This window comes from Ascaphus truei, chromosome 4 (genome assembly GCF_040206685.1).
Source record: "Ascaphus truei isolate aAscTru1 chromosome 4, aAscTru1.hap1, whole genome shotgun sequence".
In the NCBI taxonomy this organism is placed as follows: Eukaryota; Metazoa; Chordata; class Amphibia; order Anura; family Ascaphidae; genus Ascaphus; species Ascaphus truei.
Window position 1 is genome coordinate 262,341,392 of NC_134486.1, and position 26,090 is coordinate 262,367,481.

The 26,090-nt window shown below is 46.7% G+C and overlaps 1 protein-coding gene across 15 annotated transcripts in view; it reads right to left on the minus strand.

Moving 5' to 3' along the window:
* AHI1 (Abelson helper integration site 1) overlaps window positions 1-26,090 on the minus strand; it is a 282,040-nt gene that overhangs the window by 132,158 nt on the left and 123,792 nt on the right. For 9 of the 15 annotated variants that reach the window (XM_075597389.1, XM_075597388.1, XM_075597387.1 and 6 more), the window contains one exon: window positions 4,241-4,358. In XM_075597389.1, coding sequence (XP_075453504.1) covers window positions 4,241-4,358 — 118 coding nt within the window. Of the gene's footprint in view, window positions 1-4,240; window positions 4,359-13,191; window positions 13,247-26,090 lie in introns of all 15 variants that reach the window. The other 6 variants (XM_075597395.1, XM_075597393.1, XM_075597394.1 and 3 more) reach the window with 1 other exon arrangement.

Below are 26,090 nucleotides of genomic sequence, written 5' to 3' on the forward strand. Positions count from 1 at the left end.
TACACTACGGCATTACCACATACTGTTAGATCTGCACAAACTGTCTTGTGGGACTGATTAAGTGATTGAATTTAATCACTGTCAATCCCTGAGCTTTAACGACCCACTTACAGTGGGTTACTATATTACTGTGACCAATTGACTATCACCCACCCCACAACATAGTGTACCTACAAATTGTTACTGTTCTGCTGGGAACGTTCGGGTGGTTGGATCTACTCACCGTTAACCCCTCAGCACAGCAGCGTATATACCTTTGACTGCTGTGTTCTCTTACTGGACGGGTTACTATATTACTGTGACCAATTGATCATTACCCACCCCACAACATAGCAGTGTACTTAAAAAGTGTTACTGTACTGTTGGGAACGTTTGGGTGGTGGGTTTTACTCACCGTTAACCCCTCAGCACAGCAGCGTATATACCTTGGGCTGCTGTGTTCTGCTACTGGACGGGTGACGTCTTTCCCTCACTCATAGCAAAGCTGCCTACTCCAACGGGCTGCTAACGCTACAGATACAAGTAATTGACACTCACTATCTTATCTAGGGACACGATACAATAGACACCTTTTGTTTACTAACCATAGGTGATCACTCAGATCCCCTTGCGATTTCTTTTAACTGCCTTGATTACCTTTGCTCTATGCAGTAGTGTATTCCTACCATACTGGACTAGGAGCTATGTGCTCCCACATGGAGATACTTTCTGTGTGAAGTATTCTGAATACCTACTATTAGTTGGGTCATCAGTAAGCTAGTTCTCTATTCCCACTTGTTGGTAATACTCACCCATATACACTACTGGCCAGATAGGCAGTTACTACACAGCAGTGAAGAATATTAACCCTTAATCAACTTAGGCTGTCAATGTACAGCATGAGATTTTGACCCACTGTCATATCTCCCATATGTTTATCAACATAGCCTACAGCAGTGGTGCGCAAACTGGGGGGCGCGCCCCCTTGGGGGGGCGCAAGATTATGTAGGGGGGGCGCAGGCTGCGTGCGGGGAAACCTGGGGGCGGGCAGAGCTGTGCCAGAAGCTCCGTGCAGAGGCTGCTTCCAGTTCTCTGCTGTGTCTTGCAGAGGGGGCGGGGCCTTGCAGAGGGGGCGGGGCCTTCCCTGCACACAGACAAGCCCTTCTCCTCCTGTCTTTTACCCGCCCGTTTTCAGCAGCACATGTGGGGACCGGAGCAGGTTTAGTTACTCCCTCCACCCACCGTGTGTGTGTGTGTGTGTGTGTGTGTGTGTGTGTGTGTGTGTGTGTGTGTGTGTGTGTGTGTGTATGTAGAAATGTGTGTGTATATGTATGTGTGTGTATATGTATGTGTGTATGTGTTTTGTATGTATATGTGTGTGTGTGTGTGTGTGTGTATATATGTGTGTGTGTGTATCTATATATGTATGTGTGTGTGTGCGTGTATATATAAAGTATGTGAATGTGTGTGTGTGTGTGTGTGTGTATCTATATATATATATATGTGTGTGTGTGTGTGTGTTTGTGTGTATATATATGTGTGTGTGTGTGTGTGTGTGTGCGCTGTGCCTGTTGGTTGTCTGTGGGTGTGGGTGTTGGGATTGAGTGTTGTGTGTGTTGGTGGTGATTATGTGAGTGTTGGTTGTGACTGTGTGTGTGTAGTGATTGAGTGTGCTGTGTTGGTTGTGATTTGAGTGTGTGTTGTGTGTGTGTGTGTTGTGATTGAGTGTGTGTGTTGGTTGTGGGTGTTGTGATTGAATGCAGCGTTGCACAAACTGAGGGGGGGACGCCCCAGGCGCAAGATTATTTAGGCGGGGCGCGTGCAGAAAAAAAACCTGGTTGTGCAGGCGAAAAAGATGTGCGCGCGCGGGCGGCCAAATAGAATAGTGCAGGTGGGGCCACGTGATTCGGAGGTACGCGGAGGAGCACGCCCCAGCGCTGTGATGTCAAACGCCCCTCCCTCCGGTGTCTGCCTACAATAGCGCTGTGGTCCTGCTCTCCTCCGCTGGCAACCTGCTTCGCTGCGATCCTCTGCAAGTGAGAGGGTCGGCTGCCACTTTATCACTCATACTGTGAATGTACAGAAATAATAAATAAAAGTGTAAACACTTCCCCGCTCGTGCTTGCAAAATTATGCAGGACACCCTGTGCTCATGCTTGGAGAGTTGGTGATGTCACCGCTCTCAGCGGCAGCGTGGACGCAGCCTAATTTTGCAAGAGCGAGCTGTTGAAGTATGTAAGTATTTAGGCTGCGCTTATAGTGCCGGCGACGCGACGTCGCCCGAAAACAAATGCATTGTCGCCGCCGCCTCGTGCGCTTATAGTAAGCGTGCCGTGGCGACGTGATTTTTTGAAGCCGGCAATATTTGATTTTTAAGGGGCTGTCGCCTCATGTGACAGCCCCTGAACCAATCAATGGCCTGGTCGCCCACGCCGCCGCCGCAAAGCAAAATACAACTTTCGCTAGCGGCGATGGGTGACGTCGCGGGCACTATACGCGCGGCCTTAGACATATTTGTATTTACATTGTATACCGTTTAATAAAGGGTTTTTTTTCATGGGATTTTGATTACATCAGGCAGGGGGGCCCGAGAAATTTCATGGATAAAAAGGGGGGCTCGGCATAAAAAGTTTGCTCACCCCTGGCCTACAGCAATGTTATTTTGATCATAGTTACATTTATATGCGGTTTATTTATTTTAAATCCCTTTATTTTATTCGTTGGTGATAATAAAATGTTTTAATACAATTCATACCCATATTGTGATTGAGTGCTCACTCACTAGGTTCCCCTTTCTTCCAGTTTATGACAATGCAAATTACCTAGAAGAGCACCTCACTCTTACTACCTAGCTGTGCGGCGGGGCCTCTTTTTTGTGTGTAGAACACCATGTTACCAAAGCTTTTCATAGCTCCACTTGAAAAATTGTTGAAGACATTGAATTGGGAAGCAAAAAGGACTCTAAATCAACTGTGGATACTTGAGTCATCTACGATTTACAGACAACATTGTTATTTTTGCCACAAGTTCAGAAGACCTTTAGCAATGAATCAGAGAACTCGTTGAATCAAGTAAGAACAATAGCCTCCATATGAATCTCAGCTAGACCAAAGTATCACCTCTACAAAGATAAACATTGATGGAAAAGAACTTAAAAATGATGTCTATATTAGCCATCATAAATGGACGGGGAACCATGTAAATAAAATCAGGAAAATATGGTGGAGCGCATTTGGATGACAATCTTTAAATGAACCTTCCACTGAACCTTAAAGGAAAGTGTTCGACCAGTGTATAACTGCCTGGATGTGGAACTTGGACCCTAAATGCGAAGATAATTCAGAAGTTTCACACAACTCAAACTGCCATAATAGTGCCACTTCTATGGTTTGAGCAAGGAAAACCTGTGGCCAGCCTTCATTGCGGGTTAGATCTTTCATTAAAATATAATTTGACTCCGAAGAACAACCATGTACATATAATTTAAAAAATAGATATATATATTAAAACCATCTAAATTAATTTTTGGAAAAATTTTAATATAACAACATTATAGATGAATAAATAGTAAGGAAAAAAGTAAATGAAAAATGCTACTAATAAACAAAACAATTTCCCCACCATTTACTTTTCTGGTTGTATGATAACAAAATCACAGCAATGTGAAGATTAATGCAGCAACGAAGACAGTTCTGTCCCTGTATCATTCTCATTGTGAAATACAGCTCAACCCCGTTATAACGCGTTCCGTTACAACGCAAATCCGCTTATAACGCGATGTGATTCTTTGGACCCCAAGCACAGCGTTATAATGTGGTTGAGCTGTAGATAGTATTATGCTAGGGCTCATTTAATTATGTTTTTCTTAATGACATTTAGATAATGGGGCCTTCCTTCCAACCCTAAAATTATGCTATGCAAATTAAGCTAATCACAGCTTTCTATTCATATACATACCACTACAGTTTAGGGATGCATTATACTATTGAGAATGCATATAATGATAATAAATATGAACACAGTCAAAAGAGATTCGATATTGTTAAAAGCTGATCTATTTCTAATATGCAGGTATGAATATTATGCTTATATGTGTATAATGTCCAACTAAACAGACAGTGCAAGTGTGGCAAATGCCCTTTTTTTGAACTGTGAAAGTGTGTTGCACCTAACAAGTTAATCACTAGCAACACAAGTATATGAATAAACTCAACATCCCAATAACTCACAAGGTTATCTACGCAGAAAAAAATATGCTCACCGAACTGATTGGTAATGATAGGCTGAGTAATCAACTGTGTGCTCTGTGTTCCTGGAAGCCTTAGGATGGAGTGTGGCGAGAGCAATGATGGACCAGGTAGCAAGAGATTTGAGCCAGTCTGTAATAAGCAAAAGGAAAACAAGAAGTCATTTCCTGGGTTATTTACTGATGCAACAATTGACGACAAATATTTGCTCAATGTAAATTACCTTTAAGTGTCTAAACAGGAATTAGCTGAAACAGTCATTTATAATCAAAAATATTATTTTGGAATTTCAAAAATGGAATGGTGAGAACAATGAGCTTAGCAAAGCTATTACAGATAATACAGAAGCAAACAATATGATGACCTCTACCTAATATAAAATGTAACAGAAATAAATGTTAGGACGAAAATAGTCCAATGTGAGACACACACACACAAACACACACAAACAAACACACACAAACACACCTTACCTTGAGAAAGCCAAGTGTCAATTTTTCAATAGGGTTTAATAAATCTTTGATCGAAGAAGTCAGATTGTGCCCATCTCATCTCTTCACCATTATTAACATATTTATTAGGTTGTAAGCCATATGCAGTGTTATAAAATATGGTGTGTGCATGTATAAAACAGCAGCGTACAAAACACTGACCAGAAATAAGGACTGTGATGGCACTGAATCTTTCAGACTGTGCAGTATAAATATTACAGTGACTATTCAAAGAAATGCTGTATCCTTGCAACATTGAACTGACTGTAGAATTTGCCTACAATATAGCGTGACATAACTGTGACATTTATTGCACTGTACTGCATCTACAGTTGATGTTATTTTGCTAATCATGATGAGGCTTTTGGCTGTAGCGTTAAATTGAGAATCTGGTAAACATATCTTTTGCTTGTGACCATGGACAAGTCACTTTATCTTTCCGGGCCTCAGGCACCAACAATTAAATTGTATGCTCTATAGCAGGGGTGAGCAAACTTTTTATGCCGAGCCCCCCTTTTTATCCATGAAATTTCTCGGGCCCCCCTGCCTGATGTAATCAAAATCCCATGAAAAAAAACCCTTTATTAAACGGTATACAATGTAAATACAAATATGTCTAAGGCCGCGCGTATAGTGCCCGCGACGTCACCCATCGCCGCTAGCGAAAGTTGTATTTTGCTTTGCGGCGGCGGCGTGGGCGACCAGGCCATTGATTGGTTCAGGGGCTGTCACATGAGGCGACAGCCCCTTAAAAATCAAATATTGCCGGCTTCAAAAAATCACGTCGCCACGGCACGCTTACTATAAGCGCACGAGGCGGCGGCGACAATGCATTTGTTTTCGGGCGACGTCGCGTCGCCGGCACTATAAGCGCAGCCTAAATACTTACATACTTCAACAGCTCGCTCTTGCAAAATTAGGCTGCGTCCACGCTGCCGCTGAGAGCGGTGACATCACCAACTCTCCAAGCATGAGCACAGGGTGTCCTGCATAATTTTGCAAGCACGAGCGGGGAAGTGTTTACACTTTTATTTATTATTTCTGTACATTCACAGTATGAGTGATAAAGTGGCAGCCGACCCTCTCACTTGCAGAGGATCGCAGCGAAGCAGGTTGCCAGCGGAGGAGAGCAGGACCACAGCGCTATTGTAGGCAGACACCGGAGGGAGGGGCGTTTGACATCACAGCGCTGGGGCGTGCTCCTCCGCGTACCTCCGAATCACGTGGCCCCACCTGCACTATTCTATTTGGCCGCCCGCGCGCGCACATCTTTTTCGCCTGCACAACCAGGTTTTTTTTCTGCACGCGCCCCGCCTAAATAATCTTGCGCCTGGGGCGTCCCCCCCTCAGTTTGTGCAACGCTGCATTCAATCACAACACCCACAACCAACACACACACTCAATCACAACACACACACACACAACACACACTCAAATCACAACCAACACAGCACACTCAATCACTACACACACACAGTCACAACCAACACTCACATAATCACCACCAACACACACAACACTCAATCCCAACACCCACACCCACAGACAACCAACAGGCACAGCGCACACACACACACACACACACACATATATATACACACAAACACACACACACACACACATATATATATATATAGATACACACACACACACACACACACATTCACATACTTTATATATACACGCACACACACACATACATATATAGATACACACACACACATATATACACACACACACACACACACACATATACATACAAAACACATACACACATACATATACACACACATACATATACACACACATTTCTACATACACACACACACACACACACACACACACACACACACACACACACACACACACACACGGTGGGTGGAGGGAGTAACTAAACCTGCTCCGGTCCCCACATGTGCTGCTGAAAACGGGCGGGTAAAAGACAGGAGGAGAAGGGCTTGTCTGTGTGCAGGGAAGGCCCCGCCCCCTCTGCAAGGCCCCGCCCCCTCTGCAAGACACAGCAGAGAACTGGAAGCAGCCTCTGCACGGAGCTTCTGGCACAGCTCTGCCCGCCCCCAGGTTTCCCCGCACGCAGCCTGCGCCCCCCCTACATAATCTTGCGCCCCCCCAAGGGGGCGCGCCCCCCAGTTTGCGCACCACTGCTCTATAGAGCAGGGACTTACTGTGCCTGCAAATACATTAAGTACAGAGCAACGTGCACTGTCAGCCCTCTAGAAAATGTCATATGCGATATAATATGAATTAAAGAACTGTTGCAAATCAGACAATATACTGTATACTTGGCATTTTGTCCTCATACCGGATTCATATATATTACAATATCATAATATCACGGAACTGGATTTCTCTCTGAGCACTAACTACACAGTACCCATCTTGCCCCTAACTATCCCGAACAGCTACCCCGCTTACCAGTTAAAAAAAACTCATGGATAGCTGAAACACAGACAATGTAACAAAAGCAGACTAAATCTATGTATGTATGTATATCTTTATTTATATAGCACCATTCATGTACATAGCTCTTCAAATTGTCTTTACTTTAGGGTCCTGAGGAAAGTCTCCTGTGCCAGGCACATCCTCTGGCAGCTTGACTTCCTCCTGGCTAACCTTGTACACGGCTGCAGGATCCTGCAGCTCCCAGGAACATCCTTCTGGGCAGTATCCATAGCCTCTAGACTCGTTTGTGCAGGGTGTGGAACAGGTAGCACTGACAGGGAGCCAATTCCTGCCTTTTAACGCCCTGCTCTGGAGCCAATAGTCAACATCCTAGCACAGCATACATTTAGGGTGTGATTTGCCTGCCTGCAGAGTGAGGGAGTTAACCCTTCAGTCCCTCACATATCTCCCCCCCCAGCTCAGACCTGCTGGGGTGAGCTACACCCATCAGTGTGCCGCACCTTCAGGCGACGTCCTCATTCAATGCTCCTTAATGCAATTATTTTCAGGAGATGCGAAGACCTGTAGCAGCCATTAGACATAGACATCCTCTGTTTGGGGGTACAGCTCCCCAAACACATCAATGTCCTTGTCGGAAAAATCCGACTTCAATTTCTTCTCATTTTCTTTCATCTTTGACTGTCACGGCAAAGAGCGGTGAGAATTGGAACTGTTCAAAGCCAGCATTAAGCTTTGGCGCTTCTGCTTTCCAATCTTTAAACATTCCAACTCTGAACCTTCATGGTTTCTCAAGACCATTTTCACTCCTACCAGTAAAAGTTCCCTTTGGAGAAATTATCGGGTACTCAGGAGGTGAAGTACAGAGGCTTGCTACCTCATAATCAATTTGTGACCCCAATGAGTCATCATGGTTGAAGTCAATTGTAAAAAATCCTTATAGCCTGTGTACTCAAACAGTAGCTTTCTCAACCCTGTGGAGGACTTCTCACTCCAGCTCACCTTTCCATTTCACCAACTCTTCTTTTACTCGCTTGGCTCCACATGTTATGCAATCTACTCTTTCCTGTCACTAGGGTGACCATCTGCGTCTAGCTACGCACTATTAATCTCCAGAAACTCAACTTTGTCGTCTTTCTCATCAACTCTGACAGTAGCCATCTTCCCTTTGCAGTTGGCAGACTTGTAGTCTTGGGCCTCTCTTTCGCAATGCATTAATTTATTCAGACAAAAGCATCGCTGGACAAACCATGACACCTGTCTCAGTGTGAGATAGCGGATATGTTTCTGTCTCATTCTAGCCACAAATTCAAAAATATATCCATGAACCAATGGTCATATAAGACCCGTAATCAATAGGTATATAGATTATGAATGATATATGCAACCACATATAAATCAAAGTGGTTAATTACAAATAAACTGTGTGTTAAGAAAAAAGAGTATATGCTTGAATACTCCAAATACCACAATGCAAAACATTAATAAAACCTCTCTTAGGAATGGAGGGTCTGCTGCTGTACTGGATAGGCTGATGTAAAGACAACACCAACTAGATAGATAAAGAAGAAAGTGCAAGACCCTCAGTGTAGTATATAAAATTATTTTTTTTTATAAAAAGTTAAGATATACACATACAGGATAAAAGATTCAGATAGGCATGTAGGTATAATTACCAGTATGAATGAGACGCTCCCACAGCTACTGCACAGGATCCTCAATGGCTCGTCGTCCTCCTTAAAAGGCTCCGGTCTCACTCCAGGAGTGCCGCTGGTGTTCAACTCCACATCTCCTCTCCTCCAGAGTAACCAGATGGCCAGATTAGGTAGAGATCAGCTGCCACAGAGTAGCTTGCCTCGTTAGGCTGCATCCACCCTGCCACTGAGAGCGCTCATTCTTATGAGCGGTGACATCACCACCTCTCCAAGCATGGGCGCAGGGTGTCCTGCATAGTTTTGCAAGCGCGAGCAGGGGGGCATGGATCGGGGCTATTTCTGTGTGTAATGCGCGCGCCGTGTGAGCGTGGCCGTACCAATTGATTTTAATTGGCGTGGACGCAGCCTTAGTCATCTTCACCTCAGAGCAGCACATATTCGCATCTGATTGCATGCCACTCTGTCAGTGTATTACTCCGTTATGGGGAGGGAAAACCCTCACACCAATATGGTCAACCACGGGGTGACGTCTGATACGTCACAAGCTCCAGCTGATCACAGCCACAGCCGGAATACTCCGCGGGCTCTCAGCGCCTCGATCTCAGTGATGGAAATCAGCATAGAGTAGAAGCGTGTCTGTATATGTATGTTATAAAAGTCCAGGAAAGTCCAAGGAAAGCTCAAATGAGCATAGAGTGCCTAATATCTATCAGGTTACTTCAAACAAAAGAACTCCAACATGTTTCGTGACGCACAGTCACTTCAACAGGGAATGTGTCATACTCCCATAATGCCTTAAATCAGTCATGCAGTAAGCTGATTGGTTAAAAAATTCACATTTTATATACTACACTATGAGGGTCTTGCGCTTTCTTCTTTCTCTATCATTCTAGCCACAGACTGAATCTTTATAGCGGCTGATTTCATAGTAAGGAATCTGTTTCGGACCATGTGGTAAAAGCACCCACAAAAGAAACAACCGTGAAAAACATAATTAGAGGTGTTTCCCAAATGATTAATCAATGAAAAGAAGGTAAAATGCTCTTCTCCCATTAAAGGTAGGGTGACCATATTTGTCCTGGCTAAAATCGGGACAAATGCTGCACATGCGCAGACATGAGCGCCGACTGCGCATGCGCAGTTCCGAACACCGACTGAACGAATGTCGAGTGCCGACTGCACATGCGCGAACAGCTGGTCGCGTATGCGTGATCGATGTTTGGTGGCTGCTTGTGCGCATGCGTGTTCGTCGTTTGCACATGAGCGATCTGAGCTTGCCAAGAGCTGATGGCCGCCAAGCGCTGATCGTGCATGCATGGCTGGCAAGTACTGATCTCGCATGAGCACAAGCGCTGATCGTGCATGCATGGCTGGCAAGTACTGATCTCGCATGAGCACAAGCGCTGATCGTGCATGCATGGCTGGCAAGTACTGATCTCGCATGAGCACAAGCGCTGATCGTGCATGCATGGCTGGCAAGTACTGATCTCGCATGAGCACAAGCGCTGATCGTGCATGCATGGCTGGCAAGTACTGATCTCGCATGAGCACAAGCGCTGATCGTGCATGCATGGCTGGCAAGTACTGATCTCGCATGCATGGCTGGCAAGTACTGATCTCGCATGAGCACAAGCGCTGATCGTGCATGCATGGCTGGCAAGTACTGATCTCGCATGAGCACAAGCGCTGATCACACATGTACAGCCAGCGAACAGAAAAACCAGGACAGTGGCCAGAAACATCAGGACCCGGGACAAACGGCCAAAAAACGGGACTGACCTGGCTAAACAGGGACGTCTGGTCATCCTAATTAAAGGAGCAGTCCAATCGACATTTTTTTGTTTGTTTTTGAAACCAGGTTGAAGCAGGGGTTCCCTGGAGCTGAACCGTGTTGTTTACTGCTCCGGAGACACCCTACTTCCTGAGATACCTACCTCGGAGGGGGTGCCAGTAGCAGCTCTGCCTGGGCTAGTTTGGGTACTCGTAATGGTGGCTTAAATGTCCCGTGTCACTCGAGCTAATAGGAAGCCGTGACGTCATCCCTTGCAGCTTCCAATTGGCCTTCGTCCCCGAGATACTTACCTCCGTCGAGAGAGATTCCCCCCCCCCCCCACGGAGGTAAGTATCTCGGGGAGCAGGTGTTCTCCAGAGCTAAAATCAATGTGGTTCCTAATAAAAAATAACAAACAAATTTTTAAAAAATGCTGCTTCGAGTGAACCTTTAACATATGTATGTATGCATGTATATCTTTATTTATATAGTGCCATTGGCATGTGGCATTCATATAAATAACAAATAATACAAATAACACATAATAGGAAGAAGTGCTACAGACATAAAAGTGACATTTAGGGAAAGGAGTTCCTGGCGTGACAATTTATTACTCTGTGCAGTAGTATCAGTGATGTTTCAGGACTTTTTTCATAGAATTTATTAGAAGTAATACAGGCTTGTACAGTGGCAGATTTCCCATTAGATCTGGGCCTAGGTCAGCAAATTTTGGGGGCAGCAAATGTATCCCCTTTTTTCCCGCCATATACAGAAAACATTTGGTCATGGCCAAAACGCAGGTGGGGTTCTGCTGCTGGGACACGTCACTGCAGGGTACTTCGGAGCTGGACACGCCAGGTCTGCTGTGCCTAACAAGTCGGGTCTGATAAGTGCATGTGGAAATGTCCCACGCGGCACATTTAAAGATTACGCATTGGAGCAGCAGGTCTAGGAAGTGTACTGGTCCCGCGCAGGAAATGTAAACCTGCACTTATTAGACCTGGCTTGTCGTAGCGGACGTGGGAGCATGCGCAACAAATTGTCCCAGCGGTGTTTTGGCTGCGGCCAAACGTCTTGGACGTTTGCCGGGGGAGAACGTGGGGCCTCTGAAAAGTTCTTACCTTCTTTGTGCCATCCTCCTCCTTCAGCGTCATGGTGTCAAATGGCGACGCGCAGCCATGGCAACATGACGTCACATGGTGTTGTGTTGTCATGGAAACATGATGTCACTGCGTCATTTTGACACCGCAATGATGAAGGAGGAGGAGGGTGGCGCGAAGGATGCAGCCTCAAGTTAAGTGCCAATGGGCAGCGTATGTTTAAACCACCACTGGGCTTGTAGTACCAAGTTGGGCTAGAATTGTTAATCTTATTAGTACAGTAAGTGTGTGTGCTGCAATTCTCTGCCATTTAGATCTACATAACCACACATGCCTGACTTTTGATCCTAGGCTCCATACCCCATTCTGTGATGCTTGTAACTTCTACTTAGAGTAGCAGTACTATACAGTAACTAAGATGGTATTGAGGGAAAGTATAACAAAATAATTACAATAAAATTATTGTTTGCGGACATTGTAAAAGGACACTAAATGAAAGTAGTAACAAGACAACTGAATTAAACAACATGTATATACGCTAGTAATGAAAATCCTGCCTGCAGATCAAATGATAGATCTGTTAGATAAATAAAGCCTACTACTGTCTAATATGACATTTCTAAACACAGCTTATTGAAACAATCAAAAATAATTATACAGCTACTGTACAAACATACATTATACATGCTAAAACATAGCGTTGCATAGCAAATACATTACATAGTAGTGCTGTTATTTATAATGTAATAATAGGAGATAAGGGTTTAAAGTGTCAGCTATTTCCCCCATTGATTACAAAAAAAAACATTTAAAAAAAATGTGTATATGGAGGGGAGGGGGAGAGAAAGCAAAAAACGTCTTCCCTTAAATAAAGTGAAGCAACTCCTTTTTTTTGAAATATAGGTTGTGGAAAAGATTGCTTAACACCTTTACAACAACAAGTAGTGAGGTTGGTTAAGATAGCCAATATAATTTTACACAACATATTTCTGGTTGCTTCATGCATTAACCACAGTCCTGTCAAAAGGATTGTTTATTGCAGACCCTTTGGAAGGCAGCGAGAAATAGGAATAAGGTTGAGTCCCCTGTGCCGCTGACCGTGCTGTGCTTGGCGAGGTTGCTTCTGGCTATTTCAATTTTTATGTCCCCGCTCACGCGCGGGCACGGACGCTCACCCACGCTTTCGTCAACAAAAAAAACCTGACTTTGAATCCCCCAAACCTCCCCCCCCCCCCGCGCTTGCGAAATAGCTCAGACACCTGTCGCTCGTGCTTGGAGAGTTGGTGACGTCACAGCTCTCCAAGCATGAGCGCGATCAGCAGCACAGGGGACTCAGCCTAAGATAGGAGTTTGATTTTACAGAAGAAACACTAGATTGACTAAGGAATGTCAGCCAAGTTCAGAAAAGCTGCTTTGCCTGCTGGCAACTCGATGCAAATTATGCAAATAAACATTTTCTGTGGTGCCTCATTTTCATGTAAAATTGCTTAATTGAACTTCTTTAAAAAAATAATGGGACTTCTACAAGACCTGACAAGCTGAAAGATGAGTTTCTCTTTGTTTCATGACTGCCTAGCTGCATGACCTGTGTGATAAAAAGGGATCATTTACATACATGCTTGCAAGTCAAATCAGCTGCCCTTTTTGTAGGCTAGTAAGAATCCTTTCTTGTTGCAAAAGTTCATTGCCTTTAGATATTGTTACAGCAACGTTTTGAGAGTTACTTACAACCATGTTTATGATTTTCATATACAAATACAAAAGTATAGAATCAGGGTTCACTTAGAATAGTGTACTCTATTCTCGGATTTTACAGTAACTTTCACATGTTTTTTCTTCCTATGGTAGCACACACCGCGTTACACAAACTGTACCTGCCCATTGTACCCAACAGAGCCCCAGAAAGACCGACACTTGGGGGACAGGTGGGCAGGGTAACTTATCAATATGGCTGACATATGTAAACTATCACACACAAAAAAAAACATATTGAAAAACTACTTATCAATGTAACCTAAACACATGCAATCACCCTTAAAATAAACAGTTTACTTTTTTTTGTTTATTTAGAAATTAAGTCGTTTTCTTTTGTTTATGATGGTGAACTTAAAAAAGGACAATGCATATCAATCATGTGCTTCCTCCACCTATTGCATGACCCTCTCCGTTACAGAACAAATCTTGAGAAGGCTAGGCACTGTTGAAAGAACTGCTCAACATTGAAAAAGCAATCCTCTCTAACCACCATTTCAATTGTAAAGTCCCTTTTTTGCTGCATTTAGCAAAGCCATCCTCTTGAAAGTCTATAGTCGCATACTGGAGATATATTTACCCAAACAATTTCCTCCAATGGAAATGAAAATGGCCACTGGCATTACACATTAAAAAGACAGAGTTTGCCACGGTAACTGCTGAGGATAGTGTAAGAATAAACAGGTAAAAACTCAGTAAAAGTTAATAAAAAAAAAAAAATACTAAGCAGGAATTGATCACTCCAATATATGCTAGTAGTTTATGATTTTTAAAAAAGATTTTTATGAAAATGGATTTGATTCTGTCTACACGTCAGCAGTTTTAAAGGCATGAAGAAGACAAAGCATCGAAGAGGCATACATTCATATTTTAAAAAATATTTACAAGAATGCCACATCAACTATTAGATTAGACTAGCTGAGAGACCCGGCGTTGCCCGGGATGTAAATGCGTAATAGGTAGTATTATTTATAAATCGTGGAACAATAGGTGACTGTTTGTTGTAAAGGTTGGATAATAATATTGAAAAGAAAGATGGAAGAAAATGTAATACGATGTTGTATAAAAATGGTTTATTGTAACCACACCACAGTACAATGTATATTTTGGTGCCATAAGTGATGTAAAAATCTGAGTCGTGTGTCCTGCTAGGGTGTGAGGCGGCGGGTGGCGCGTGGGTTGTGAGTGCTGTGTGCGAGTGGGGGTCCTGCTAGGGTGTGAGGCGGCGGGTGGTGCGTGGGTTGTGAGTGCTGTCTGTGAGTGGGGGTCCTGCTAGGGTGTGAGGCGGCGGGTGGCGCGTGGGTTGTGAGTGCTGTCTGTGAGTGGGGGTCCTGCAAGGGTGTGAGGCGGCGGCTGGCGCGTGGGTTGTGAGTGCTGTCTGTGAGTGGGGGGTCCTGCTAGGGTGTGAGGCGGTGGGTCAGTGATGTCGGTGCGTAGGGGCGGGAGGCAGCAGGTGTGTGTGGCGGCAGGTATGTGTCGAGTGTGGCGGGTGTCTGTTGAGTGCGTGCAGCGGCTGTGAGGCGGTGGGTGAAAGGCAGAGGCGGCCGGAGTAAGGGCGGGTGAAAGGCAGAGGCGGGGTGGGGAGGCGGTAAGACGGGCATGAAGGCGAAGGGCGGCGGGAAGGGGAGGAGGGGGTGGAGGAGGGGGGCAAGGGGTGGAGGAGGGGGGCAAGGGGTGGAGGAGGGGGGCAAGGGGTGGAGGAGGGGGGAAGGGTTAGAGGAGGGGGGGAAGGGTTAGAGGAGGGGGGGAAGGGTTAGAGGAGGGGGGGGAAGGGTTAGAGGAGGGGGGGGAAGGGTTAGAGGAGGGGGGGGAAGGGTTAGAGGAGGGGGGGGAAGGGTTAGAGGAGGGGGGGGAAGGGTTAGAGGAGGGGGGGGAAGGGTTAGAGGAGGGGGGGGAAGGGTTAGAGGAGGGGGGGAAGGGTTAGAGGAGGGGGGGAAGGGTTAGAGGAGGGGGGGGGAAGGGTTAGAGGAGGGGGGGGAAGGGTTAGAGGAGGGGGGGGAAGGGTTAGAGGAGGGGGGGGAAGGGTTAGAGGAGGGGGGGGAAGGGTTAGAGGAGGGGGTGGAAGTGTGGGTGGGGTGGGAGGGGAAAGGGGAAAAAGAGGTGGAGGGGGGGGGAAGAGGAGCGGAGGGGGGGGTGGAAAGGGGAGCGGAGGGGGGGTGAAGGGGAGCGGAGGGGGGGAAGGGGAGCGGGGGGGGGAAGGGGAGCGGGGGGGGAAGGGGAGCGGAGGGGGAGGGGAGAAGTGGTGGGAAGGGGAGCGGAGGGGGAGGGGAGAAGTGGTGGGAAGGGGGAGGAGGGGGGAGGTGGTGGAAAGGGGGAGAAGGGGGGAGGTGGTGGGAAGGAGGAGGAGGGGGAAGGTGGTGGATAGGGAGAGAAGGGGGGATGTGGTGGGAAGGGGGAGGAGGGGGAAGGTGGTGGGAAGGGGGAGGAGGGGGAAGGTGGTGGGAAGGGGAAGGTGGTGGGAAGGGGGAGGAGGGGGAAGGTGGTGGGAAGGGGGAGGAGGGGGAAGGTGGTGGGAAGGGGAAGGTGGTGGGAAGGGGGAGGAGGGGGGAGGTGGTGGGAAGGGGGGGAGGGTGGAGGTGGTGGGAAGGGGGGGGGGAGGTGGGAAGGGGGGTGGGAGGCGGTGGGAAGGGGGGGGAGGTGGTGGGAAGGGGGGGTGGGAGGCGGTGGGAAGGGGGGGTGGGAGGCGGTGGGAAGGGGGGGTGGGAGGCGGTGGGAAGGGGGGGGAGGCGTGGGAAGGGGGGGAGGCGCTGGGAAGGGGGGGAGGCGGTGGGACGGGGGGGGGAGGCGGTGGGAAGGGGTGGGGGGAGGCGGTGGGAAGGGGGGCTGGGAGGCGGTGGGAAGGGGGGCTGGGAGGCGGTGGGAAGGGGGGGGGAGGCGGTGGGAAGGGGGGGAAGGGGGGAGGCGGTGGGAAGGGGGGGGAGGCGGTGGGAAGGTGGAGGGGAGGCGGTGGGAAGGGGGGGGAGGCGGTGGGAAGGGGGGGAGGCGGTGGGAAGGGGGGGAGGCGGTGGGAAGGGGGGGGGAGGCGGTGGGAAGGGGGGGGAGGCGGTGGGAAGGGGAGGTGGAGGGGAGGTGAAGGTGGGGGGGTGGAGGGGGGGGTGGAGGGGAGGTGAAGGGGGGGTGGAGGGGAGGTGAAGGGGGGGGAGTGGAAGGGAGGTGAAGGGGGGGGGTAGAAGGGAGGTGAAGGGGGGGGTGGAAGGGAGGTGAAGGGGGGGGTGGAGGGGAGGTGAAGGGGGGGGGGGTGGAGGGGGGTGGAGGGGAGGTGGTGAAGGGGGGGGGTGGAGGGGAGGTGGAGGGGGGGAGGTAAATGGGGAGGTGAAGGGGGGTGGAAGGGAGAAGTGGAGTGAGGGGAGGTGAAAGGGGGTGAGGGGAGGTGATGGGGGGTGAGGTGTGGGTGAGGTGTGGGTGAGGGGAGGTGAAGGCCGCTCACTCACCCGTCCGGCAGGTCCCACGTGGATCTGAGGCGGGAGGCAGCGTGTTGTGGCCGCTCTCCCGCTGTGTCCCGGGCGCTCGCTCGCTCCCCCGCTGACTGTAGCGGCGCCGGGGGGGGGGGTATCGGGGAGACACTGACACTGGAGGGGAGGGGGGGTGGAGGGGAGGTGAAGGGGGGGTGGAGGGGAGGTGAAGGCCGCTCACTCACCCATCCGGCAGGTCCCACGTGGATCTGAGGCGGGAGGCAGCGTGTTGTGGCCGCTCCCCCGCTGTGTCCCGGGCGCCACCATCTTGGGCACTCGGCGCCGCGAGGCAGCCTGCCTGGCCACTGGCTGTTCCCCCGCCGGGGAGGGGGGGGCATGTATATGTGTGGGGGGGGGGAGAGGTGGGAGATATACAGGGGGGGTCTCGCACGGCCGCTGGCACTGGGTGGGGGGGGGGGCGCTGAAGGGCTAATAATAGTGTGTGTGTGTGTCCCGCTGACTGTAGCGGCGCCGGGGGAGGGGGGGGGTCGGTGTGAAAGCGCGGGAGACACGGGGAGAGGAGGAGGTGCGCGCGGGTGCTGCTAACACTGTGAGCCGTGTGTGTGTGTGTGTGTGTGTGTCCCCCTGTGTGTGTGTCCCTGTGTGTGTGTGTGTGTCCCTGTGTGTGTGTGTGTGTGTGTGTGTGTGTGTGTCCCTGTGTGTCCTTTGGCCCGTCACTCCGCCTCAGGCCAATGAGAGGTGTGCGGGGGCGGGCCAAGGGACCAATGAGATTTCCCCTAGGGACACCGGACATCCAGGCAGGCAGGCAGGCATGCATGCATGCAGGCAGGCAGGCAAACATACAGTGCTTTCACTAATATAGTATAAGATGAGGAGACAAGTAAGATCAGCAAGGGAGTACAGCAGGGAGACACCATATCACCAAAATGTTTCACAGCAACACTTGAAGAATTGTTCAGGACATTGAATTAGAAAGAAAAAGAAATCCAAATAAACTGTAAATACTTGAGTCATCTATGATTTGCAGAAGACAACAACATGTGGAAGAAAGTTAGAAGGTGGGCCTCCATATGAATCTCAGCAAAACCAAAGTGATGTTCAACAAATGTGTGAACTCTACAAATAAATGGAATAGAACTAGATTATTAAGACTATTTTTAAGCCTTACACTGATTGGTTGGCAAAGCCAGCCAATCAGGTAATACGACATCTGGTTGGTCGAGAGACCAACCAGAAAAAGTTAAGGCTTAACTAAAATAAACTTAGACCAGAAACTAGTGCAACTGTAAATAAGAAAAACAGTGTACTAAATAAGGAGGTTAAGCTTAAAAGAAAAACCATAGGGGGATACAGAGCATAGCACCCCGCTTAAGGCCCACTGGGAAGTGAACGCAGCTTCCTGCCCAGTGGCCACAGCGTGGGTGTACTCTGCACAGATACGGGAGCGCACCAGCACCTGGCAGGTAAGGAATACCTCCCCAGCCAAAAGTCTGCTTCCTAGACTTATAAATAGCCAGTTTGGCTAATGCCAGGTGTAGGTTGACAAGGAGGTCCCTGGCCCTACTGTTCTGGGATACTGGGCGCCCAAAGATAAAAAATGTGCAGGGAGAAATGCAACCAGAACTGCAGGAAGAGGCCCCTCAAGAATGACAAGAGGGGCTGCAGTCTGGCGCAACTAAAATAAATAACTGGAAGAAGTTGAAGATTATGTCTACCTTGGTCAGCAAGTATCAATAGAAGGAAATCTTTCAAATGAAATCAATAGGAGAATAAAGATGGGATGGAGAACATTTGGAAGAAACAAGACAATCTTACAAGGGAGCATTCCACACTGCCTGAAAAAGGACCAGTCTATTCTGCCTGCACTCACGCATGGATGTGAACCTTGGACCCTAACTGCGAAGACAATTCAGAAGCTTCAGACAATTCAAAGAAGTATGGAGTGATTTTTTTTTCTTTATAACGTATTATAAATAAATGAATGTAGACCAAAGTTTGTGACATTGTCACAAGAGTGAAGAAATTCAAATGGCAGTAGGCCAGGCATATCGCAAAAATAAAATTACTATCATCGGACAGGGATGGTACTCAATTTCATATGTTGCAGCTTCGTATGGGATGGTAGGAGTAGATTTGACCACTTTTAAATAAAAGTTAGGCCCGCCATTACCCCTACCCATCAATAATATGAAGTAGTTATTTACTAATCCTCCCCTGAAGAAGCGTAGCTTTACGTGAAACGATCGTCGGGAATAGAGGTCACTAGCTGACGTCATCAGAGGTGGCGAAATCCAGTAATCCTGCACATTGCGAGAGTCAGGCTTGTTTCCCTCATGGAGTCTTCATTTAGACTCTGTTGTTGATCCGCCGTGATCAGGCTGCATAATTACTATATTCTTGGCTTTGCATATGTTCTCCTGCTCCTCTGGGCATCTTATTTTCAACGCTTGAGACCATACTTACATTTATTTTGTTCCCGCGGCATTAATTTCTAGATTAACTACATTTCCCTAATTGTTGCAGGGATCACTAATAGTGAGAATAAATGTATTGAGCTAAAGAATAATAAGCCTTGTTGACTTTGACCTGGATCCAGCGTGATCAAGCTGTACCTTTAATGAAATTTTGATTCCTGCTTCTTAGGGTGTTTTCCTAATAACGTTTGTGATAACGCCGATATTGAGGTTGTTCATGTGGCATGAACTCAAAGACAAATTGCATTGCTGATATTGTTGCAGGGATTACCATCTGTGTCAAAATGTATTTTACCCAATAGTAACAAGCCTGAACTGACACAGTCTGATACTCATCAGATATTATTATACCTTATTTCTCCATAGGATTACAGTACTGCCTCAGTTAAACATTAGAGTATAACTGAATTGGATGTTAACAGACAGCAGAGTTCATATCTATATAGATAGTTCTCTGAGATACAACTGACTGTATAAGCCACTTCTGTATGTTTTTTTTTTTTAATGATTTGAATGATATATGTGTGTTTTTAACGAGTATTTAAACTAATAAAACTTTATTATTTTTGGACTTATTGGTTTCTGTAGGGCTATTATTTCCCTACTCACCCACCTTACTAGGTTCTGATACATTTTGGCTACACATTGGTAGAGTGCTCTCCTTGGGGTTCTACCTCTCTCTGTTTTTTCTATTATTTCCCTATACAGGTATTTTCCCTGTAGGATCATTGTTATCCAGTTCATTTGTCTCCGGCATTGAGTGCTATATAAAATTGGGACCCTTTCTGATCCTCTTCGGATCATACTGTTATGAAGTTATTTATATATGTAGTTTATTGTAGCATTCTTATATATCCTTTCAAAGGATGTAAAACAATGACATACTGTACAGTCCTGTTAAAGAGTGGGGTCCTGTAGGGGTTAAGTCTCTCTTGCAACATGGGCTGTAATCACATGAGAGTTGGTCTTGTAGGCCTGGACACTGATGGGATTAGGCCCATTGTTGAGGAACCAGGGAGAGGTCGACCACCTGCTGAGTGGACTTGCTCTGCAAGAAAGCTGTAAGACCTGGTGCTGTATCTGTATGGTTTGCCTGTGGAAGGGGATTGTATCAGCATTCTCCTGGCCCACCTTCAACCCCAGTAATCTCATCAAGCGGGTCTAGGGCCGTGTGCAGAGACCAGGAATATTGTTCCTACCCAGAGTAGCTGGCGTCTCCCTGACTGGGACAGGGGTATAAATACACCTTCTCCACAGCCTCAAGAGAGTCATTCTAGACTTGATATTCTTGGTGAATGCTGTGTGCTGACAAAGCCCTTGTAAATGAAGAGCTGACAGAGAGTCAGCAGCAGGGAACTGAGGAGACTCAGTGCAGGGGTCTGGAGCATTGGAGAGCAAGGCAGTGCTGACCATAATACAGAGGACAGCGGTGCAAGTTGGGAACATGTATTGGGGTAAGCTTCCAGACGGGAGTCCTCGCACCTAGGATTTAAGTTATGTTTTATGTACTGGAAGTTTTTGGATACTTTTTCCAATTAATTAATTTTTGTTCAACTCTGCAGTTCTGCATAGTGTACTGTCTAGTTTACTGATCCCTGGTGTCCCATTTAAATATCTTTTTAAAAAAATAGGACTAGCACCAGTAATTTTACCGTAAGTATGTTGAGAACCAGGTTCATTTGGTCCAGCTCTTGAGGACCCTCTGTTCTTATGGTATAAAAAAAAAAGGGTTAGTGGCAGCTTTACTTTATAGTCTCTATAAAGCTGGTTAGAGACGGATATTAAACTGATAATAAATACCTACATTTAGGCTTACTGTACAATGCTATGAGAATGTCAGTAACTGTAAATTTGATTTGTAAATTCCAATTTTCTATTACTTTAAATATAATGCAAAATCTGTTTTCATCTACATGGTAACCTAGTGTAAGGCATCTATAGGTGAGCTGGCACTCTAGTTAAGAGGATTGAATGCAAATTACATACAAATGATTAACTTATTGACTCATGTTAACATGCCTTAAAATACTAAATACCATCCACACCCACTATGCAAAACATATTTAGTTCATTTTAAAACGAATGTCAGCATGCTTAGATAATTTATTACTCACCACTCAACTTTTGCCATGTACTAAAGGCAGGATTGGCTCCGAGATAAACTGCTTTAAAAAAAAAAAAAGAAAGAAAACTACACGAAGCAAAAACATCTATATGTAGCTTACCAGCAACTATGGAGCGAGCAAAGACAAAAGTAGTTCAAGTTGCAAGCTATATTAATCTGATTTTACTCAACTCCAGTCCCTGCTTCAGCAAAAGTGACAATGAAGGGCTCAGATTGAGCCACCTGTGCTGAAGCTGGGAATTCCTGAAAACCTGACCTGTTATGGGGGCTTGTGGGCTGGAGTTGAGCACCCCTGCCTTAGATTATCATTTTTTTTGCCTCTGTGTTAAGCTTATGGAATCTTTGTAAATCAGTTTTGCTGACCTGAGGAACAGAGAGAACTCTCAAAAGATTGTCTTATAATATTCATTATTAGTCCAAATAAAAAAGGTATCACCTAATACTGAAGTACTTATTTACTCTGCACTACTGTATATCATAACATTTTGTAAATATACAAAGATTTTGAAACCTGTTTCCTTTCATTTAAAATTTTCTTAATAGCAATGCACATTTATTCAACAATCACTTAGCAATGAAACCTGATAACAAATTTAAACCCTTTTTTTTGTTTATTTGTTAATTTAGAATAAAGTGCAGCATTAAACAGTTGTTGAATGGAATTCTCATACCATATTGTTAAATGTGCCTAAAGGTGCAGTTCTGCTTAGGACCAGAGTGTGGCAATAGTAGGTTCTATCTATACATAATATTTAACACATCTTCTACCTTAAAGCAGCAGTTCAAGCTTCCGTTTTTTTCATGTTATTTTTTTCCTTTTAATATGTGCATAAATACAATCCACACAATGATAAGAATTAGCTAAGTTGCAGATCGATTCGTTCTCCGGTGATCGATCAGCAAAGATTCGGCTCGGGGGTTCACAAAATGGCTGCAGAGGAGTATTCTGCAGTCAGTGGAATGCATTTGCATATTAATAGGACAAAGTTCTGTGGGGTAGATAATGTGACCAGCACAATACAATTGGTGCACTGCTAGAGAGAAGGCAGGGCTCAAAAAGGGTTGTGCCAGAGCCTGTTTCAAAAGACGAAGGGGATGTGAGTTTGTAAATTGTTGCTATAGAAACAGAAAATGTTACATTATAATACATTCAACATTTAATTTAGGGGGGCGTGGCCTGATGCTCAGCTAACCGGTCGCACTTAGATTGAGCTCCGTATAAGCTGACCTGTTGAAGCCTGCAAACTACAGCAACGGGTCAGCTGAATAAATTAAAATCAGCACAATCTCTGAGAGGGAGCCACAAGGTGTTTGGCCATATAAAAATTATGCCCGGTTATGAAGTGTGAGCCAATGTGTGATCGGCCGAAGGTGCGGGGACCTGTGTAGCGAGGAGCGGCCATCTTACGCTGGAGTGTCACTCCAGGGTATTTGGAGCTTCCGATCTTGCTCACACCCAGCAAGCGCGGGCCCTCAGAGTGGACTGGGTCTCCCCCCAGGAGGACAGAGGTAGCCGGCGACTATCAGACCAGTAGCAGAAGCTCCCTACATAAGACGTTAGCCCCGACCCGGCCATACACTAATAATAAAATGGCCGCCAGCAGCCTATGAGGCAGAGTGGAAGAGCGACGAGTGTGGAGGTGCGGGGCCTCCGGTGGAATACCCGCGCTCCGTGGAGCTACCCCCGGTCCTGGAGTACCCAAAACGAGGTGAGCAGGGACAGCAAAGCGGCTGCATCAGGAGTGGTGGGTACCGGCGGTGCAACTCGCGGCCTCCCAGCAGAGCACGACGACCCTCTATCCCATACCCAAGTACTGGATCCGAGTCCCCGCGGCTCCCTCCCCCGCGACTTCCACTGGCAGACCATAAGGCTAACCAGAAAGGGGGGTGGGATGGGTCAAAGCCTGACCTTCTCGTGGCTGCCACGCGGGGCTCGCGGAGAGGCAGCTGTCTTCCCCCTCAGGGACCCTCTGTCTAGCTCCGATCGGAGCGTAATCCCGGCCTGTCTGCCAGCAAAAACCCAGCTATAGGCACTTGCTAAAAACAATGCACTAACTACAGTAAAAGTTTACAAAAATATTACAATTCCCTAAATAAAGATTACATAAGGTCAATATTCACTTGCTGTTATACCCCTTTGAAACAGATTTTTTTTGTGTGGACATTCCAAAGCCTTATAACTACTATAAAATAAACAAATAACCTAATCCAGCTCCTACTTGCCACGAGTCCAATCCAAGATGGCCACCAGGATCAGCAGACGGAGTCTCCATTGTTAGGCTACGGCCCCGCTGTCTGCGCTGCACGCATGCCTGTCAGGCTGGCGGCACGTGCAGTAGGACAGGGGGGGAGTGACGGGGCGCGGCCATGACATCACCCGGCAGGTTCGCCCTCATTGGCTGAACCGCCAGGGGGCGTGGCCTAGCACTCCGTCGATAGTTCTACCTCACAATTTTCATGTCTGCCTTAAAAACGGATTGCGCAACGCGGCGCCCACTCCTTGCATTGGGCCTGCCCCATTGAGGGGCGGCTCTTTTGGCGGGCACTGCAGCAGCCAGCGGGAACCAAGCCTAAGGCTTCCTCTCCAAATACCAGCTCAGAGGTACGGACGGAGTCAGAGAAGGCACAAAATTATACGAACTCAAAAAAAAAAAAAAAAGCAAAGAACATCCATCTCCTACATTTAAAGGAGTCCTGCTCAGTTAAAGGGGAATTACATAATTAAAGGGAAACACACAATTAATGGAAACAAATCTCTTATTTTAACCTTATTTCAATAAAAATGTTCAGATCAGGCATATGCGCAGCTGCCACGGGTATGGCGGTCTAATGGCGGAGCTCCGCTGACACCCGGCACATTTATGAAATAAAACAGTGCAGGAATGGTGCGCAGCGAGAAGAAAGTGGCGGCTGCAGCGGCATCTAACTATGGCGAGGAAGCAGAGCGGAAGAGTAAGGGGGGCAGAGGTGAGAGCCCTGAGAGTCACCTGGTAATAAAAAGTGATATAACAAAACTGTTTAACGACCTGAAATCTCTGCTTCAAAATGAAATTAAGGAGCTCAGGAGAGATATCAACGGTATTGGAGTCCGGACTGATGCGTTGGAAAGGAATCTGGACACTACTATAAAAGCTCTAAAAAATTTTTTAAAAACAACGGCTTACAGTACCTAAAAGCAAGAATTGAGGACTTATCAGAGAAGATTCTGAAAATAGAGTAAATAATATATGGATAAGGGGAATACCAGGGGAGATCACAGACATAGAAAACCACACCTCAAAATGGCTGACATCAATCCTCCCTGGTAAATCTGAAGCAGAGCTTCAGATGGACAAATGCCACAGGGCACTTCGAGCCAGGCCACTAGCTTGGAACCCCCCCGAGAGACATCATCTTAAGGTTCAATTACTACAAAACAAAGGAAGCAGTGTGCCAAATCACCAGAAGCACCCCTTTTTGCACCTTCGAAGGAACAAAGATGCAGATATTTCAAGACCTCTCCCCCTCAACTTTATCAAGGAGAAGAAACCTTCAACCGGTAACCAGGATCCTTAGAGAGAATGGGGTCCGGTATTGTTGATCTTTCCCTTTCAATCTCCTGGTCATCAAAAATGGAAAGGCTTTCTCCATCAAAGAGCCAGTTGAAGGCGAAGAATTCCTTAAAAAAAAACCTGGAAAGAAATGCTTCACTTACAGTACAGCTCCCAGGGAAGCGAGATCCTCATCCGAGCAGGTCTGGAGCGAAGTGAGGGCTCCTACACGTGGGAGAACTGATATGGCCATTAATTGAAATCAATTAATGCTTAAGGAGACTCAGCAGTCCCTTGAAATTTCAGACACAAATAACTTTAAAGAAACACTACACGCTCTATAGGCATTCAGTAGAGCGCTTCATGCAACTGCCCCGGTCCGGCTCCTCAAGAATAAGGAGCGGAGCAGAAGCGAGCCGGAACAGGAAAACTCTCTAAGAGATCTCATAGCAGGACAAGCGGGGCCGGGGGGAGAGTGCCCCCCTGGGACTGGCAATTTTGGTAGCGGGAGAGTGTGGGTCGCCCTGACATCGGTGGCGGTCCACGCACTCCGTTGCAGGGGCGGAGGGGAGACTCGAACTCAAAGAAGAAAAGAGGGGAAAAAAGAGGAAAAAGGGAGACATGAGACAAAAAATATGGGGATCTGAACGTGGTCTTAGCGGAGAAATGTATTTCGTTGGAAAGGGTTTGGGGTAGCTGTGGCTCCTTCCAGAAGTGGGGCGTTTAACTCGCGTTAACACTTAATTGGTTAAAAGTGTAAAAAAAAAAAAAAGGATAGTATTAAAAAAGTATTATTAAGGTCAAGTTAGATGTAGTAGCGGTTCAGTTCAGCTAGTTAGGTGATTTTACAGAATTATTTCATTTAGGTAATGGGCAAAATTTTAGTAGTAAGATCGTATAAGCTCAGGGATATTTAGCTCCCCAGATGAGCTGCTGCCTTTGTTTCGGAGAGTTAGGAAGGGATGAGTTGAATAAAAAAAAAAAAGACAAAGGGGGTGTGGGGGGCCTTGCCAGCACATGTGCCTTATTACAGGTGATGTGGGCCCTGTCCATATCGCTGGCAAAGTCCCTGGGATACTAGGGGTTGCTGGTCACCCGAGACTCTGGACCAGGGCCATATAGGGTCCAGAGAGAG